The 20,649-nt window shown below is 47.4% G+C and overlaps 1 protein-coding gene across 2 annotated transcripts in view; it reads right to left on the reverse strand.

Annotated features, from left to right (window-relative positions):
- Positions 1-13,438, reverse strand: part of GPSM1 (G protein signaling modulator 1) — a 64,414-nt gene extending 50,976 nt beyond the window's left edge. For both annotated transcript variants that reach the window (XM_065648531.1, XM_065648532.1), the window contains exon 1: positions 13,362-13,438. In XM_065648531.1, coding sequence (XP_065504603.1) covers positions 13,362-13,417 — 56 coding nt within the window. In that variant the 5' untranslated portion in view covers positions 13,418-13,438. The remainder of the gene's footprint in view (positions 1-13,361) is intronic.
- Positions 13,439-20,649: the final 7,211 nt, after the last annotated feature.

The raw sequence follows: 20,649 nt of genomic DNA on the forward strand, positions 1-20,649 counted from the left end.
CAGCAGCAGGATATAAACCCAACCACCACCACCTGCCATTGAGCTAAAGGAAAATAAGTGGAGAGGCACTGAGGTTACTGGGGATACCTGACATGAACTCAGTGATTTCAGCACAATGAGGGAAACTTCCTGAGTTTTCCAAGAGAATTTTGCTTCCATGTACAATACTAGTGCCTTTGGTGAAAAAAAAAAATCCATCAAGCTGCAATGAAACAACACTCCTGGGATGATTTCACCAGAAGTGAAGTGTTATTTCCTTCAGTCACTTCCAGAAACCAGAGGGCAAGAGAGGACATGCAGTTTGAATGGCTTTTCATTATAACATTGCTTTGGCAATTAGGTCAACATATCCTCTCACTAAAACATATGCTGCGATTTAAATCAGCATACTGCTCCGTCTAGAAAACACACTGGGTTACAATTACAGTATACAGCAGAGTAATAAATAGTCAGCTTATCAGCAGGTATACAATGAAAACAGGCAATTTATTTATCACCCATTTTACTTACATTATTTAGCTTCTATTGCTTTCAACAAATACAGGGGTTCACTGATGTCAAACTTGTTACTGAAAATGGCTGGAGTCTGGTTTGGGGGATCTTTCCAAATTCAGAAGCACTGTAAATGAGACGGGAGACGTCCAGACTCAGACCCCTCCTCTCTCCGCCTGCCCCACAGCCGTCCCCGCAGGCAGCTCTCATGGGACCAGCCAGCACCCGGGTGAGTGGGGACAGCCTGGCCCCTGTCACCTCCATCACAGCTGGGGACAAGTCCTCATGGACCATCGCGGAGCTACAACACAGCGGTGCCAGCTCCGGTGAGACAAAACAAGGGTGCAGCCCAGGACCTGAGCTATGAGACAGCTTTGACTCCAAGGCATCACAGCATAATTCCTGTCCCGGGGTCCTGCCACCCCCAGCTGCTGGAAGGGTCACGCTCAGCTCCACAAATGCCTCCCAGCACAATTGTTCTGCTGTGCAACTGCACAGGCTGAGGGGCCTCATGAGATTTCCTTTCCTGCATACCCAGAGTACTTTTCTGAAGCCAAGTGAAAGCAAACCTTGTTTTCCCAGAAATGCAGAGGCCACAGGCTCAAGTTTTTTCCCCCAATTCAAGCTGCCTGGAAACCTCTTCAACTGCAGCACCCCCTTCTCCTTCCTCTCTCGACCTGCCAATTGCTCCTGCCTTGGAGCAGGAAAACAACTGCAGAGTGAAAAGATGCTGCCAAGTCCCAGCAACACTAGGGACTGTATTACATTTAAGCCCAGCCGGACAGAGGAAAACACCTCTGCCTGTCCCATCACCCAGCCCCTTGCCCCCTCCACATGCACATCCCAAGCCCCCCTGCATTTGCCCAGCGCCAGCAGTCAGACACTGCACCCACTCCTCTGTCCTACCCATGCAAACCACGGATCCGCACTCACGGCATGGCAAACAGACCATCATCGCGATGAGGGGCAAAAGAAAATGGTGACAAAGTTCACACCATAGTTTTTCTACTGACTCCCCGGCAACCTTCAGCCAATTTGGTTCCGTTCCCTTCCTGTCTCATCTGCTTCCCTTCGGCCCCGAGCCAAGGATTTCAGTCCAAGACCGAGAGCCCTTTGGGATCTGGCTGAAAACAAACACCCCAGATCTGCTCCTGGGCCATCCAGGCTTTGAGCCAGGGAGATGCTGAGCGATTGCAGCTCACCAGGAGATGGCTCGGGATGCGCTGCAGCCCTCCGCAGCACCAACACTCGCACGGGAAAGGGGTTTGGATCTGATCTTAGCAACAGAATCAGCATGAACCTGGCCTTCTTTTACTTTCTGCAGAACTCATTGAAAAGCAATTAGCAGGAACAATGCAATCAAGTCCAGCAAACCCAAACAAGCAACAATTCCTTTTTTAAACTTCCACTTGGTAAAGCCAGTGAAGACAGCGACATGGAGTCAGAGCACACCAGCGAGAGCCCACGATAGTTCCTGCCTGGGTGACTGTGTGCCCAAACCAGAGAAAAATTGCAAAGGAAAACAGCCACGGTGGTTCTCCGAGGTGGCCAAGAGCAGGTGGGCAGAGCTCGCGTCCGGGCTGGAAGCAACACCAGACACTGGAACAGATTTTGGTTGGCAAAACCGTAGCAGAGCAGATTGCACCAGTTCTTCATTGTTTTTCTGCAGCTGTCTCATGCTCTGAGGGTTGTTAAAACCATTGTCGTGCTCTCCCCGAAAATTTAAGTGGTTCTAAAAATCAGAAATCAGCCCAGACACATGCACACGTTTCAAAGGCTGCCTTGGCAAACAGCACGAGAGCTCAAGCACAGGAGGCTGCTGCTCTCCCTGGCGGTTGCACAGCCATGGGGCACCCCTCTGGATTTTGTAAAGGTAATATTCCACAGCTGTCTGAAATAAACATGGAACAGAGGCTCCCCAAGAGCTCCGATATCAGCCAGGGGTCCTCTGCATCTCTAGACACAGTTTCTGCAGCTCCTCCGTGAAAACCCAGACTCAGCACAACAGCAGCAAGAGTGCATTTGGGATCTTCATGAGATTATGGTGGGGGGGGGAGGTGGGGAGTGGAAAATCTATGCGTGCCATCAGATTAATCTGCAAGCCTATAAATCAGAGTGTGGCAGGATTCCCAGAAGGCCAGGCCATTGCCTCACAGCAACACAGCTCCCATGCAAGGTGAGAACTGCGCTCTGCTCATCCAAGAACAGCCCCGCCGTCTCGCACTGTGCAGCGCAGCCTGGGTGTCTGCTGCCTCTGCAGGGAGCCCTCCGCTCCAGCATCTCGCAAGCTGGTTTCACTTCTTCCAGAGGATCGTGTGGCTTAGTCCTCCACCACATTTTGCCAAATTTTTAGCGCTTCTGTCCTAGCACAGCTCCACAGATGACACCTACCCTGGAAACGCTCGGCACCGCTGCACCGAACATCTGTACGAATTAAGTGCATGGAGGCAAGTCCCTGCTCCTCCCCGACACAGCATCACACACCAGGTTCTGCTCCAACACTGCGATATTAGTGTAATTCAATCACGTGTGTCAATAGCAGGCAAGCTTATTTCGCTATAGGAGTTTGTCGCATAGATCAAAGCATGGTACATCTTTGCATCTGTGATACGGACTCCGGTCCTGTTCTTCCATAGGAGGAACTGGTAGAAACATTTCGTTTCCTGGAAAGTCTCCCTGGATACAGCAAGAACGCTAATGCTCTCCCTAATATTTTTTTTTTGCTATCACAAAATCTTGAGTTAGTCCATAAAACGATTTGCCTTTAAGTGAATTGCAAAACTTATTACAAAAAAATTAACAAAATTATGGTCTTCGACATGTTTTTTTGGAATTGAGCCTTTGGTAAGGGGAATAAATGGATGAAGCATCAGATTTTTAGGCTTTTCCATACCCAAAAGCCTCCTCTTTTCCTCACAAAGCAGGGTAAAGGTCCGCAGCACATCCAACTCCAGCAGAATATCCCAGACTCATTCACTGCTCCCCTCCTCACACTGGTGGAAGGAGGGAGGATACAGCATCAGGGTTAAACACATACTCAAATCAAGGGAGTTCATTTATCCAGACTACTGCATAATGCATGTCTGCAGGAAAAAAAAAAAAAAAAAAAAAAATCTCTGTTCCTGCATAGAGACATCCTCATCCAGCAGTGAGAGACACAACAGCAGGCTGCACGGAGAAACACACTTCAGGAGCACAGGCAGCAGCGACAGGGAGGACGAGACAGGTGAAAGCAGCTCCTTACCTTCACCCGTAAGGGTGGTGGGAGCTGCCGACATGCAGGAACAACACCACTTCCCACACGGATCTTGCGTGCTGGAGAAGCCTGCCTGTTTTAATCCAGGGCATCATGGAGTGGCTGCATTTGTGCTGCACAAGCAGCCTCTCTAAGCCTTTCAGGAGCAGTTACATCCTCCAACACACAACTTTAATTGGGAAAATTTATTTTAATTTTAATTCCAGTCACATGTTTTGAGCCGTTACTTTTCTCGCCTCTGTGTGTGCATATAGATAGATATATTTTCACGTCTCCTGTCTGTGTGCCGTGTTAGCCTCAGGCAACCAGCTCCCGGAGCCGTGCAGCCTTGGCAAATGACTCAGTTCTCCTTCGGAGCCAGGTCTGTGCAGCATCTCCTTCCTTCCCTTCCTAAGGCTGCTGCTAGCCCAGCCACCCTGCCCTCTGCACATGGGCTCAGAGCATCACCGAGCACAGCTGGAATCCGACCCTGCTTCAGCAAACCCCAAACATCCCCTTGAAATCACACCGATCATACCCTCATCTAAGGTCTCTCAGAAAGAGAGGTTTCCATCACTGGAGAATGTAATTCTGTTCAGTGGTGGGGAGCCAAGGGCTTTCTCTGTTTACCCTTCATCCTTGTGTCACTGCACGTTTGGCTTTAAATCAGGGTCAGGGCGAGTTGTGGATGCTGTGGCGGAGACCAGTCCGGTCACAGTGAGCACAGACACGTAACAGAGACCCTTGCTCCTGCCAACGTGCTCGTCAGCCACATAGCAAGAGAGAGCCAAGCACCCGGCCCCGCTGCTCCTTCCTGGGGACATATGGCACAGCAGGACACCTCTGTGGGAATCTAGGGTCTCCAGAACCCATGCAGGTTTCACAGGTTTTCTTTTTTCACTGCTGATCTCTCATAGAGCGCTCTGCAAAATGCTCAGTCAATGGCATGACTGATGACAACTCTGCCAAAAATACTAATGCCAAAGAATGGCTTTATTGAAGGAAACGTACATTTTGTAGAACGAGTTTTCATTTTCTTCCAGAACAGTAGAGGAGAAGGCGGGTATTTCCAACCATTTTGTTGTTAACTCTGTAGACACCTGAACACAACGTCAAAGCTCCCTGTCGAACAGGATCTCCTGGCAGAGCCTGCGGTATTTGCTGGCACACTCCAGCTGTTTGCACTCCCAGTGGTGCACGCGAAAGCGATGAATGCAGATAACACAACAGCCTCCCTTTCTCCAGGGCCTTTACACAGGAAAGCACCAGACCACAGACTTCAATCACCCAATGAGCTCATACTTGCAGTTTCCTGGATTACAGCCCCGATGGAAGCAATTGATACAAGAGCTGGCCAAGGGCTGCAGCCTTAAAATTCTGGGTGTGTTGCAGTGAACTCGTATGTTTTATTATTTAGACCAATGCAGGAGCCCAGACACTCGGCTGAACTCGGAGGCCAGGAAATGCCTCGAGGCACATGTGGAGTCTCACAATTCCAAGACATTCATCTGCATGTATGTATAAAAGTCCCGGTTCACTTGCCACAAGATGCTGGCCCAAGCAAGCTACTCCTTGCTGAAATCAGGCAGCCTTATTTGTCAGAAAGAAAAGAGAAACGCATGTTGCTTATGATGTGAGATATTTCCATTTGTTTAGTGACTGGTGGTTTATATTCCTGCCTTCATGCTGCAGAAAGCTTGGCCAGTAAACAAGTCAGATCTGATGGCCTCTGTGTTTTGGAGCAAGGTACAATCCCCAGTGCCATTTTCTCCATACGAATTGCTAAAAGAGGGGCTGTTTTCTGACGCCGTATCAGCTGTGCTATGATTACAAGAGCATAGCTGGAGTACAGTAACAAGAGGACCCTCCTCAAAGCACTGGCATCCACTGCCCATCCCCAAAGCTTCCCACCCGACTATAGGAATTGAGATGTGCATTTTTCTCTCTCCATCTTTCACAATAGTCCAAAGACAACCACCCCTCAAGGCAGAGGAGCCAGGAACTCCAGTTAATTCTTACGCGATTTAACTTGCAGGCAATTTTCTGACAGGAACCATTTTGCTCTGTGTCCCTCTCTCCCTTTTTGAATTAGCTGCTCTCTCTTCAAAACCTGACAGACAGATAACTATGTAGAGTCACAAGTGCCTGACCACTCTATCAACTCGAGGCTATTCTTGTATTTAAAAGCCAATACCTGGATTTGGGCTCTTCATGATGAGCAGACTCCATGGCCACCCAGGCTGCTCCTTTTTCTCTCCTGGGGGCTGTGGTTTGCAGTGTTCCCACATTTGCAAGGCTCACCTTGCAAATGGGCAGAGCCTGGTATTTAATTCACCAGCTGGTAACTTCCTTCTAAACAACCTTTTGCTCCCTCCCACATTAAACAGAACAGCAGAACCATTGTACTATCGTGCCATGCACGTGCTGCGCTGCCCCGTCCAGTTCAGCAAAAGCCGAAACCAAGGTCTCCAATTCACAATTAACCTCACTGTGCTGTGGGTAAAGAAGTGCTGAAGGGAGCAGTGGGAGTCAGGACATTCAGCTCCCAGCTTTGCCATCTATATTCTCTTCCACCCTGAAGACCCTTGAAAAGAACCACAACATTTCCCAGAAAGGCTGCAATAAAATACTGATGTTTACCAAGCACTCTCAAACCCTGGAACGGATATAACACTTCCAGGATCCGCTCAGTCTGGCACAGCAGCACGGGACGCCAGGCAGTACTGTAATACAAACCATGAATAACTGTAATTAACAAGTAGCCCCAGAGAGATGAATATTAATCAGTAATTTCCAGCTCTCCTCAGCTATGAATGGATACTCCACAGATGGAGCACAGAAAAAACCAACCTCAACTCTGCAGTGCAGATCACAGGAAAAACCTGTCCCACAGCTAATTTGGACTCAAGCTGCTCCGAGCCAGAGCACAGGAAATCGCAGCCATTTACACCAAAGTGCCCGGGGAGGTACCACCAGCCAAGGCCCAGGGTGCTGCATGGGGCAAACAGTCAGAAAAGGCACCTGCTGGGACACCCACCAAAGAACAAATACAGCCCGGTGGTCTGCAATATCACAGGAGCGTCAAAGTAGTCATGGAAACGTATAACCTGGCAAAGCCATTTTGTACAGCAAACCCCTCCATTCTGCCCATCAACACGCACAGCTTTCATTTTTCAAGATAGGGAGAAACTTCACTGCACACAAAGTCCGCTGGAGCTTCCCCCGGGAATCCACACAACTATGAATTATTTGCGTTCCCACAACACTTGCAAGATCCGTGGCAAAGCTGGTCTCACTGTGCTGAGTCTGCTGCAATCCTACAGCAAAAGTCATTCCTCCACAGGCTGGATGGGGCAGGCAAGCACAAGCGAGGCTGTAAATCAAATAACTTGCCCCAGGTCTCATGATGGATCAGCACCCAGACTCGTGTCCAGGAACGGGGCTCAGAGGGGCGATGATTTGCTTTCGCAAGGGTCATCTGGGTCTGCTCCCTGGCAGCCAGAGCGTGGGAGGGACACGGAGCTGGATCCCCAGGGCAGGGGATCCTGTCACACAGCCTGTGCTCAAAGCTGCGTCCCAGGAGCATCACGCAGGCGTCACCTTCTGCAGCTCAGAGAGCAAACTGCATATATCAACTGATGACACTAAGTTTTAGCCATGCATTTTTAAAAGTGGCTTCCAGGACAAAAATATCTGCTCTCAGGTGGAGCCAGGGCTCAACATGACGTGGCTTCTACAGTGAATTACGTTATTAGCATAACATAGGTGTTTTTCCCATTTTAAATCCATTTTCTTAATATTTCTCCTGCAGCAGCTGGAGGAAAGATGTATCAGTCCCCAGCTCCCAGAAAAGAGCCTCTCTGGCTGCTCCAGAGGGTATAAATGTAAAGGGTAAAGCATGAGGGGAAACAAAGACACTCCAACTTTCTTCATTCAAAATTCCTTCAGGTTTAGCAGCTGCACAGAGCTAGTGACTCGTAGCAGAAGGCAAAGCTTCTTTAGACATATCATTTCTAATCTCAGAGTCAGAAAGGAAAGGCTTGTGGTTCCAGTGCCTGTCATCCTTGAGCAAAATCCTCTTGTTGAAAGAAAACTGGGAATAGCAGAAGATTTTTAAGCTATTTATTTCTACCCTGGAGGTAGTGATCAGAGAGTAGCAGAGCCTTCCAAGTTAGAATTCATTCAGGGGTTGTGTTGCTGCTCCAACATCTAAGGCTTTGCAGAGGGATCTTTTTATTGCTCCCACTGGAATAAGGAATGGCAACCAGGTATCGACAGGATACCTCAGCGCATGCTTGTTTGCCCGTTCCCCAGGCTTCCCTGGGCCAGGGATCCTTCGGGCACTTGCAGGATCAGACCATTACACCCGTTTGGGGTTCAGCCGCTCACTTTGAGGGCTCTCAGCCCAATGCCTCAGATTCCATTCTAAAAAGAGCCTGTATTTGCTCCACTCCTGGTGGGAGCAGAGGCCACAGCTATTGCCCTTGCCAGCCCTGTCACTCCATCCTAGGAGATGTTAAGTCAGTTAAGTAGAGGGTTATACTACAAACTGCTCATTTAATATTGCCCTTGAAACTGCATTGTAATGATAATTTTTCACTTCCTTCCCTGGGCAGTTGCATAATTGCTGGGCATTGTTCAGAGAGCTGCTGCCTCCCAGCCACAGGCAGCTGCTGTCCCTGTCCCCATCCAGGACTGGTACCTTTCTGGCTGTGTTTTTTGTTTGGTTGGGGTTTTTTGGTGTCTTTTTTTTTTTTTTTTTTTTTTTTTTACCGCACTCTTATCAGCTTACTTCATTAAAGGACAGATACTCATGGCTCTGGATGCAAGCCTTCCAACAAGATTGTTCCTACTTTCGTCAGCTTTCGGGGTGGGGGGGGTGGGGAATCCCATTTAGACCAGTTAAAAAGTCATATCTGTCAAATAACATTTAATTAAAAGTATCTTTAGGGAGGAAGCAGCTCAGTCATTGGAAAGCTTTCCCACTGACAATATAAATAGCCCAGGCCCAGAATTCAACAGTCCCACTTTGTGGTCAGGCTGTGCATGCCCAGATGCAGGAGGATTTTTTGTTTCATGGCTGTGCTTGGCATGTTTTTTGTAACAGAGAAGTGGCTTTGAATTCTGGAAGCTGGGCTGGCTGATCAAAGTGATACACAGAGCAGGATCTGGGCTGTGGAGGGTGGAACTAGGTATACTTGATCAGCTGCTTGGAGACAAAACTGCTCTTGAAGCAGAACAGCACCAAGAGTTAAATAGATACATCCCTCCACTTCAAGAAACTTGCTGCTGGTGGCTCCTTGCAGCATAAGAGCTGACGGAGTTCAAACCTGCTCTTCAAGCAAGGCTGAATGCAAGTGTGGTCATCCCCTGAAAGTCTGCTGGGCACAAATGTCTTATACAATGCAAAGTATCTCAGGATAAAGAATCCCGCGGGACAGCTCTCACCCCAAAGCACAAGGCACAACAAGCAGGTCTGGCACAACTTGAGTCAGTGAAGGACAAGTCAGCACAGGGGAAAAAAAAAAAACCCAAACAGTGTATGATCTCAAGGTGATTTACACCTGCACATACAAGTCAAATTACCACTCTGAAGGCAACAATTGTTTGTATTGCAGCAGCAGCACCTAGGGGTCAGAAATAAGATGAAGATCGCTCTGTGCTAGGCACTGTACGGGTCCAAAGCACATCAAAAAGGATGCCCTAGGTCCTGGGGAAACCTGCAGCAAAGCTGACACTGATTCCCAGGCCAAGGTCTGAGCAGCCACTGTCCTCTCCCAGCTGCGGCAGAAACTCCATGTTCTCCTTGGCTCCGCTTCGGGATGACCACATTACTCGCAAATGCTGAAACTACGAGCGATTTGTTCAAAATGTCCCAAAACAGATGTCAACAAAACCAAGACTGCGTGCTAAGCTATCATATAATTTTTTGCTCAAGCCACCTATTATGCAGCACAGCTATTTTAGAAATGTTTGTCCTGTTTTTCACGTCCTTTGGTCTAACAGACACTGGCTGCATAGGCCTACGAAAGAAAAAAATGTGATATTTTAGAAACCTCTAAAACAGCATTCTCAAGTTTAATAATCAAGCAATTTCAGGTTTGATCTATGGAGTAGAGAGAGACAAAAAGGGTCATTCCCAGCTTTCTGGCAGTGCAGAACACCACATTTTCACTGTGATACCAACTAGCCCCTGCTTCCAAACCTGCCCATCCAGGACAGACCATCTCCAGTCACAGCACTCACGACACTGTGTCATTTTTCAGGAGGAAAATCTGTACCTGAAGACAAGAAGAGGACAGCTGTGACAATTTAGAACATCAGAATAGGGACACAGGGCAAATCTGCCAGGAAGTCAAAGACATAAGCAGCAGGTGAAATAGCCTGCAAGCTCAAAGAGATTAAAAAAACCCACAGAACACCACCCACATAAACATTATATTTTCTACATAGATCCTGCACTTAATAGAAGTCACCTGCGCCAACTCCACATGTTTTTAGAAGGCAAAGATGTGGAAGGAGCTACTTCCCATCCACCCACCAAGAGCTGCCCACAGCACCAGCACCCCAGGCCAGTCCTGCCAGCTCCTCACTCCCTCAGCCAAGAGTCTGCAGGAACCTTTGCCAAGTTCAAGGCGATCCCTTCCTTCGAGCCCCTTCCAGTCCCACAGAACAAGCTAATCGCACTCTGCCATCCTCCCGTGAGCCAACTCCCCAGAGCCCGAGGCTCAGAGGATTCGGTAGCAAGGCACAAAGCTCTCTCACCACACTGCTGCTCAAATCCAGCCCAGCTTAATACAAGAGCCAACAGTTATCACCACAAGGCTTATTCACTTGAGTATTCAGTAAAATTCTAAATGAACACCAAAACAAGCACTGCCAGTGGTGCTAATTTTCATCCCTGTGCATAAGCAGATAGAAAACATCTATCATCTTCCTAGGAGGTGGTATATAATTGTATCTTAAAAGAAAGCAACGTGTAACTTTTTTTTTTCCTTTTCAATGAACAAAAGGCAACACTGCTTTTATCATTAAAGTCCAGACTTACAAAGTTTTGAAACTACTTTGCAAGTACAAGCACCTGGAAAATCATTGGAATATTTCATGGTGTTGTGATCCCTTGGAAAGTCCCAATGCTGGACTTTCTTCCCAATTTGCTTTGCAAACATGGGTTTATCCTGCCTTAAAGCCCACACTGATCTACAAGCTCTCTCACCGCTTTGTATGTCAGAAGGCCAACAATTCTTCCGTCCCAGTTTTCCCATCAGAATAAGAGAAAGTTGCCTTCTCTACAAAGATCTGTGGAGCTCAGAGTGCTCTAATTGCCCAATGCGCATTCAGGTCAGGTACCCACTGTGGTGACATTAATGAGCGAGACTGAGACTGTTTATGCCACAATCAAGAGAAGTTAGTAAACATTACAAAAGCCAACAGCTCTATTGAAAGTATGAGGTGCTGCAAGAGAACACAGAGCATGGGAAGGGAAAGGGAGGCCCAGGGGGAGGAACAAGATGTGCTTTTATCCAAGTTTTCATGTCAGATTTACACATTTCTAGTCTGATTGCAGCACTATATACCTGCTGCAAACAGGTATTTCACAGTTCCCACAGCTCACATTCTGTCCAACAAAAGCCCTCAGAGGTTACACACAGCTGAACTGGATGGACTCAAATTAGCACCAGATCAAAACCCCCTGGGAAGTAAAGCACTTAGCTCAGGCTCACGTAATCCTCGCTCGGCTCAGGTTTGCAGTGCACTGTCACAGACCTCAACACTTCCCCAAGCCCCACCAGAGATCCTATGCTCAACAGTCACTGCGGATGTGCCAGCCCTGTAGAGACTCACGACTGCTCAACTGCTTCCAGAGCTTTGGACTTTCAACCACCCTCCCCTCGAGACTCATAGTTCTGCTGCAGCAACAGCAATGAAATAAAAGGCACCAGAAAAGTCAGCAAGAGCTGATGTAATGAGCAGCACAGGACCTCTTCTCCAAAACTGCACATGGCGTGTTATTGCTGTAGCAGAGATACTCCTGACTTCTGGTCTCTAAATAGAAGAGTTTGGCCCCATCCGCACGCAGATTGTTGGCTGCGAGCACAACAGAACAGATGCCTTTGTTCAAGATGGGTTGAATTTAGGGAAATATCAAGGGATGTAGTAAAATGAACAAACACTTTTCATTTCTTTGTGGCACGCTTCCTTCCACTCCATCCCTCTTCCTAGAAAGAATTCACCACCCCCAGACAAGGGATCTTGCACTCCCTGCCTGCATGGGCACTTTCTACAGTTCTTACACCTGAGTTACTGCTCCCAGGCAAAATAATAATAATAATAATAATAATAATACAGTGAGGAAGACTAATACCAGTCATTATGGCTTTACCACCCAAACAGTCACCAGAGGTTTCACCTGTCACCCTAGATACTCCTATTGCGTGGAGTTTGGAGTAATTTATATCAGGCTGTAAGCTTCTACACTGCGATACGAGTGAAGTTAAGGAAGAAACTCAAAGTTACAATCCAGTTAATAGTTCAGTAAAGACACAGAGTCTCCACAGACGGGCACTACCAAGGTCTGAAGAACACCACAGGGAATTTTAACAGCACACACTACCCAGACTAAGCCACAGGAGAAGAACATTCACAAAAAAGTTTAAGAAAAACAAAAGAGGAAGAAAGAAAAAGATCCAACGTGAATAAAAGCCAGTGTTTTTCTCAGCAGCTCCAGCTACACCAGGGTAGGCAGACCACTGGTTTTAACTCTGCATTCTCTTTTCATTTTCCCAGGAGTTGCTACACAATACAATAAAAACAAGAAACACCTGCTGTCCTAATGAACCAATACTCATTAAACTAGACAACCCACTAGCTGCCATGCTAATTATTGCAAAGCATGCCAAAAGAATTGATGAAAAGCTACTACACTGCATATACTTCAAGTTGTTTTTTTTCTCCCTGTAGTCCAGATACTGCATTACCTCTACTTCTGGCTGCTAGAGGAGAAACAAAACACAATGAGGATGAACTGCATAAACAACAACGCTCCAAGCAATGCCGTAAGGCCCCAAATTGACTCCAGTTTAGACTTTTCTATTTTTTAATCTAACTGAAAAGAACAGGTGAGATACGGTATTTTCATTAACACCAGACAGCCTGAAGCTATTTTTTTCCAGCCTTGTGTGAATTTCTGTAGCGCCCAATTTTAAAGCCGAGACTTGAAGTCTCTGCAGTGCAATCATGAGCCTCCCATGCCGATGCCCAGCACAGACCAGGTTTCACCATCAGCCTCCTTAAGAGCAGGAGCTGATCACTCCGGGCCAGTGCCAAGGAAAACCACAGTTTCCCTCTCAGCAACCTCAGCACCCACCACCCTACACACGAACAAGAGCTGACCCACGGAGGAAAAACCACGTCCCTCCCCTCCGCCTTCTCGCACTCTTGCTGGGTCCCCAGCCGTGCAACAGCTTCTCCCTTCCTCCGGCCGGGCGCTCCCGCCCCTCTTCGCAAACCCCGCGCCCGCCGCCCCGCTCCCTCCGTCCGCCGAGCGGCCCCGGGGCTCCCCGGGACGCGCTGCCCGCGGCGGGGGCGCAGCTCCGGGAGGGGCCGGGGCCGCTTCCCCCGTGGCCCCGCTCACCTCGAGTAGAGCCGGCGGGCGGCGGAGCCGGGGCTGTCCCCGCCGGGACACGCCATGGGCGCCGGCCCCGCCGAGCCGCCCGCCGCGGCTGCAGCCCGGCACCGGGCAGCGGAGTATGGCAGCGGCGGGAAGTGATGCACCGAGCAAAGAAACTCGCGGGGAGGCCCCTCCTCCGGCTGATGTCAGCCCGCGGCGGGCAGCGGCCCTTCCTCCTCCGCCCGGCCCGCCGTGCTCGGCGCTGCCGCCCGCCCCGGGGCCGCGGCGGGACGGGGAGAGCGGCGCTGAGCAGCCCCCGGGCTGTCTTTGCCATCACCCCTCTGCCCAGCACCGTGCAGGGGAGCATCGGAGCAGCCCTTGCAATAGGGTGGGCTACAGGGCACACTTATCCCCTGTGTTTAACATCACATATCAGCGTCTCCACACTCACCTCCAGAGCTATCGCAGCAGGGAAAGACAGAAACACAGCAATCCCATACACACAACAAGGTACAGACACCATACCTGCATGTTAACACAAAGAGAGGTAGCACAGCATTGCTGATTTCTGATCCACACCCTATGTAGCCACTTAATTTCATTAGAAGAAGTCTCTGGTTTTGTTTAGCTGAAGCTCTTTTGTCCTAGAGAGTAAACACCCACACCTGGAGGCAGTCAGGGTGAGCAGCACAGCTGGCACAGCTGTGTCTGCTTCACCTGAGTCATGAGGGGGAAGCCACAGAGGCCCATGCTCTCCCGGTAAATCTGCACAGGCTGGCTTAGCTACAAAACAAAGCCTGGCCGCTATCTTTGGTAGTAAGGAATTCACCAGGAAATGGGATGTTTCCCTCTGGCCCACAGCAGTTTGCTTTGTGCTAACTGTGAACTTTGGGGCCTTTGCTATTTATTGTCAGCCGCATGTTTAGAGATGGATGCAGGTCATCTTCAAACACCGCATCCAGCTCCCTGTGTTTTCCAAGGCTTGAGATGTTTCTGTAAAAGTTAGTGAGCCAGTCACTCAGCAGAAGCCTGTCTGTAAATTACTGCCATTTATCCAGCAACACCAAATTAAACATCATTATTGTCACAGATATCCCGAAGGAGCACAGATATAAATTGCGGCTTTCAGCAGACTCTAGCAGCTTGCTCTGCAGACACGAGAGGCCTGTGGTCAGAGGGAATCCAGAACCATGCCCTACTTACTGGACTGTTTCACCCTGGGGACCTGCACAAAAACCCCTCTCAAGAGCATGCAGAGATCTTACTCAGGAAAAAACATCATCAACAACACCCCACTAGCAAACCACAAAAGCCTCTTTCCCAAGAGCTAATTGATTGGGCATTTAAATCCAAAACAAAACCCCATAAACAAACCTGCATTTGTGTCTTAGCTTAGGAATTGTCTCAATTCTGTAGATAAACCACAGCAGAGAAAGCTGAAACCATTCTGCTGAGAGCTGCCTCCTCACCTAGGGAGGTACACTGGTGTCCTGGGTACATGCTATGACACCCCAAAATAGGAACCCCACTGTGACCCCGAGCAATCAGCTCCAGTAGCTGTGCTGGAGGGACTGCGGGTGAACCCATGGGGCAGGCTGGGACACTCCCCGCTACCAGCCAGGTTTTACCCAAGTTTGCGGTTTTACTGAGAGCAGCAAACACCCTTGTGCAACCAGCTGTTCACAAGCATGTGGAGACAAGTAACTGTGCAGCCCTAAAGAGATTTTGGTATTTTCAGGGGGGTGTCCATCTGTGCCTCCCCCCCAACCCCTTTTCAAGTCAAGAATATTAGTGCAAAAGATGGAAACCAGCTGCTGTTGCTGCTGGCTACAGCCCTTCCTCAACCGCAGGAGACAGAGGGGGCTTGGCTGCCCTCGGCCCAGCATTTAATGAATATGGGCAGATGGAGGAATTGGCCTTTAGAGAAGCAATGCTGGAAAGGCGAGCAAAAGAAAGGCGGGTGGAGGCCAGCTTCCAATCTGGGCTCTGGCCAGACATACAGTATTCCACAGAGCTCCGGGCAGATGGGTCACCCAGACTTTAATGACACAGGAATCACTTGAGTCAAATTCCATGGCCTGGGTTATGCAGGAGGTCAGACTAAGATGAGCATAATGGTCCCCTTTGGCCTTAAAATCCATGAATTTTCAATGGACAATTTATCATCTGACAAACTCATCTTCTTTTTCTTCTGTAGAAGTGGTAAACAGGTCACAATAGATTTGAATTCATTAGATGAAATAATTCAATTACTTTGCTGTGGGTTGGGTTTGGTTAACCCTGAATATTCGTGCCAAGAAGCTCCCTGCAAGTACTTGGACCTAAGCCACAATTCAGATCCATTTGTCAGCTGCAATGAAACAGGCAAATTACAAGAGTACAGAGAAAAAGAAAACCCAATAGTTTAAAAATGCCACTAATTCATCTGGTGACTTGTGTCCATAGTGTGTCATGTGTTGGGAAGGACATGGAGCAATTATTAATAGAAAGACTCCAGATGAATGTGACAAGTGTGACCTACAAGGAAAAGGTAAAGAAATTGATTTGTTCCTTCCAGATAAGATCAAGAGGAGGTGGAGTAGTCATCTTTAAACATGAAAAGGGCTGCTACAAAGAGCAGCATAAAGGAGAAATGGATCATGGAAAAGGGGGTAGGATACAAAATACTCGGTCTAGAATCCATCACAGGAAATGCAGGGATCACGTTAGTTAGTCAGACATTACGTATCTCTGCACCTCCAACAGCTTTTTGTTTCTGCAGTCTTAAGGCACCATTGATTCCTAATAAAGAGCAAGACTTGTCAAATTACCTGCATCATCCTCTTCCTCTCAGTTACTCAAGGTCTCTATGTCTATATCACAACACTAAGCAACAGGACTGCAGGATCCTTCAAATTTCTTGAGCAGTTTTTAATATTTCTTTTAAAAATTGATGTCCAAATCTATCATGACACGACATGAAAGAGCTCTAACTATTGTCACACTTCACACCTCTTGGAAGAGACAACCACGAAAGCAACAAGGTACAGAAAGCTGGAGGGAAGACAGCGAGACAGTAACAGAGTTGTGATAGTCAACCAGCAAATCTGGCCAATCATTCAAGCATTGCTAGGACTTGGGAACATTCCTCTGCTGCCTCCATGTCTTCATCATCCAGACACACGGAGTCAGGCACTCCCTCCAAAACACAAAGACCTCTCTTAATTAGCAGGGAAGCTTTCCTGCAGCTCACAAAATGGGTTGCTGGTGGCCTCTGCTGGGGTTTGTGTGCAAAAGGAGCATTGTGGTTCAGATTCCCAAAGCTGACAGACCCCAGCTGAAATCTCTGCTGAACTGGCACTGTAATTGTCGGCTCTTACTGACAACAGCTGTAAGTAAATACCATCACGGTGCACTGACTTTTTGTAAAGTGGAGATTACAAAATAATGTCTGCCTATTGCTCCTGGGGAAGGAATAAGAATTAATGTCTGAAGATCTTGAATGTATTACTGAGCTGTGAGCAAAGTAGTTCAAATAAGCCTGAAACCAGCGTGAAGATGGTAAGAGAAGAGTTGGCCTTGTTTAAAAAAAAAGGGAATAATAGAAATGCCTCTGGAGGGTGCAAAGGCTGGTGTGCAAATTGGGGCCACACACAGCCTGTCTGAACCAGGAACATTTGCTTTGGCTTTGGGATTTTCATTAAACATAATTACATGAGTTTCAACAACGGTCTCCTCAGAACAGCCCAGAGCCATCCAGGAAGCTTGAGAGAGGACGGGGACGGGTTTCAGCAGGAGCACTTGGCCATTCCTGTTATTTAAAACAACAACATTAAATGAACCTGCTGGGGAGACTGGCCCAGCTTGCCCTGGCTCTGCAGCCCAGCGCTGCCCCGGCGCAGGGTGCTCGAGTCTCTGCAGACACCCTCGTCTTCCTCCTTTCCTGGAATCCACACTGGCCGCTGCTGTGGTCAGTGTTTCAGCTCAGCTTTGCCAGAGCCACAAATTCCCCAAGAGCCAGTCTGACCGATGGGCCTGGAGGGAAATCTGGAGCTGACTGCGATATCCAAAGCAGATGACACTGGATAAGCGGCTGGGGGGATGTGAGCAACCTTGGCGTTATTAATTGCCTCTCACGTGCCCCCAGGCATCTCCGTGATGTTTGCAGCAAGCTGGACATGCTCGAGCAACACATGGATTTCTGCTGCCTTTTCATCTCTTGGTAAATTCCCATTGCTCCTCACTGCTTCAGGGCATGTGCACTCCTGTTCCTGCAGAATTTAACAGCCTGCAAGGTGCTGACTTCAAGAGGTCTTCTTAGGTCTTCAGCCAAAGCCCCAGGAAGGGATGGGAGTCTCCCTTGTGGTTCAGCAGAAATGTTCTGGCTTTTTTGTGGGCTTGGAAGACTTGAGTGGCAGTAACAGAGAGCTTTTCTTGGAGGCATTTTATCAAAGCTTTATTGCTCAGGCAAATACCCCAGAGCTCCGAGTCACGATCAGCTCATATTTACAATGATGGCAATGGGTTTGTTTAACCGGCTTCAATTTCCAATAGTCAACAGACAAAAATCTGTTTCTCCTGCTGGAAGTCTGGGAAAACTTCCTGTTAGCATTAACTGAAATAAGAAATACTCTTTTGTTGTACTTAAAAGCCTGGGGGAAAAAGACACATTTTCACCTTTGAAGGGGGCTTTATTTCCTTTTAAAATTGTAACTGTTGCTAATGACGTTATTTACAAACAAGCCTGTTTGGGTTTGTTTTTAGAACAGACTGCCAATATTTACACTTTAATTGCTTGTTTAGTCAAGCTTCTGCAAGTGCTTTCCAAACACTCACTGTGGAACTGACAGGGCTTATTTCTGCTTAACTAACCGACAGCTCAGAGAATCGGGAGGAGCAGATGAAGTGACTCTGTGTCACCAGCCACCCCGCGAGGTCACAGCGGCTCCTGCAGCAGCACCCGCCTGCGTCCCCCTCGGTCCCCAAACCAGCCCCTTGTGACAGGAAGCACGTTCTGGTTCTAACCAAAGCTGCAGTCTAACCACACAGGCTCAGGTCTAAACCCGCTTCTTGATCAGCAATGAAAGCCAACGCGAAAATATCGCCATTTACAGCTCAACTCTGCTAAGTGTTTATGGCAGGATATACAATTTCTTTTTTCTACATTTCTTCCAATAGCGACATTAAGCAGCATTTTCTAAAAGTAATAATTCTCATTTTAGGACTGATGACTGGCACACAGTACACTCTCTGCACTATTAATACTGATTTTTGAGCAAGTAACAGAACACAAGGAAAGTTTCAAAGGCCTGAAGAGAGACTAATAGTGAAATGAAATATCTTAGAAAAGTAACTGGGATAACCCAAGTAACTTTAGCTTCGTTAGTCCAATACTGATGCCATGGTAATGTGGGACACAGTCAAAAGGGCTGCGGAATGTTGATCCATTGCTCCAGAAAACTGCTCATCAAACCAGCAATCTTTCTTTTGAGATTATAAATTAGGTTAATAAAGATAATTCTGCTGACATAATAGACTTAGACTTCTGCAAAGCAGTTGACTTAATCTTGCATGACATTCTGTTAAAAATAGTACTCAACAAAATCAATATAGCTTATGTTAAATGAGTGGAAAATTTGGTAACGTGCATCTAAAAGTAATTATCTGATGGAGGAATTTCTAGTGTGTCCAAAAGGATTTATTCTTGGTACAGTGTGATTCAACATTTTTATCAGTGATCTGCCATTACTGGTAAAGTTTGTGTAAAAAATGAAATTCAGAAGAACAGTAACAATTAATGGGAGAGTGGGATTGGATTGTTTGGTAGGTTGGGACACTTTGGAGCGTGTGTTCCAGCACAGCTGAACATCTCTACATTTACAGTTCTGATGACAAGAACAAGATGAAAAAGCACCTGCTGAAATAAAGGGGCTGTGAAAAGGCTTTCAGGGCTTCGGGAGGTGACAAACCAAGTGTGAGAGCACAAAGCAAAGAACAGAAATATCAGCTACAGGAGGGATGCCAAATTAGCACATCAGTTGATTGACCTTGCTTAAGTGAATTTTAAAAGTGTGACTGGATCTCAGGTGACAGTTAACTTTATAGACAAGGAAATTTCTGGGAATAGGAAGCTTTTTAGCCAAGTAGAAAGTGGCACATCCAGAACTTTCAGCTAGGCAAATCTAGACTGGAAATAAGATGTGATGTTTAAATGTAGGTAATTAAACAGTGGAACAAGTAACTACTTAGGAACTGGTGCACCCTCCATTAGCTGGTATCTGGAAGAATGGTGTTTAAATATGCTGCAGTTCAAACACAGGTTCAGCATCCGCTGAGTGGGAGTGTTTACTCTGCATTATGTCAGAACTCTAATTAGACAATCTGCTCTGTTATCTGTAAAACCACTCTTCTTGCTTTACATATTGATCACTTTTATCTACAGATATTTGATATTTTCCCTGGACTGGCAAATCTCAACATTAAGGCTGACATGACAGTCATGTTTTTAGTGTAATGTGTGCTGCAGTATTGATCACACTATGTGATTAACAGCCTGTGTTGCCTAAGGGATGAAATGAATATTAACTTTTGCTCAAGTTGTCTGTTGAGATCAAATATTTGCGTCCTTTGTTGATTGCAGCCTTGAGGCTGTGTTGGCCTCTTGGAAAAGAACAGAGTCCTGATTCTGAATGGAAGGTTGGGGAGCGCAATGCGTAGTGTTAGTCTACGTTTGCAATCCCAGCTCCTCAGTTTTCCTTGGGGGTGAGTGAAGGCAGCGGCGCTGCTGCTCGGGGCAGAGCGTCCACCCCCGGCTGCTGCTTTTGACTTTCAGAGCTGCTAATGATGTTGTCACAGAAACATAGAAGGGGCACCTGGGAACCCTTCCCATCCGGGCTGCGCACAGGACGGCACATTTCACTCGTATGTATCTAGGTCTTATTACCTTTCTGCCAGATAGCACAATTCGTGAAGTCCAGGTTTTCCTACCCAATTCTTGCATCGTGGTGGCAGTCCTTGCTCACAGGGGCTCAGTCCCTAATAACTGTCGTTTTCAGGTGTCCAGGGTCTGTTCTTTCTTTCAGTGAAGTAACACGCCCACCAACTTTGCTGCAAGCAAACAGAAATTCCTCAGGGTTAGCTTCTCTACTTATATAACCTCTATTTACTGTCACAGGGCTGCACCACTTCACGTCAGCAGAGAGTTCAGCCTTCGAACATATGCTATGTTTATTTTCCATTGGAGATGGGTATGCAGCTATTATCTATTTTCCTTTGCACTTAGCTCCATATAGATTAATTTTGTCAATAACGGGGCAATATATTTGCTGGTTTA

The sequence above is a fragment of the Caloenas nicobarica genome, chromosome 19 (assembly GCF_036013445.1).
Source record: "Caloenas nicobarica isolate bCalNic1 chromosome 19, bCalNic1.hap1, whole genome shotgun sequence".
Classification (NCBI taxonomy): Eukaryota; Metazoa; Chordata; class Aves; order Columbiformes; family Columbidae; genus Caloenas; species Caloenas nicobarica.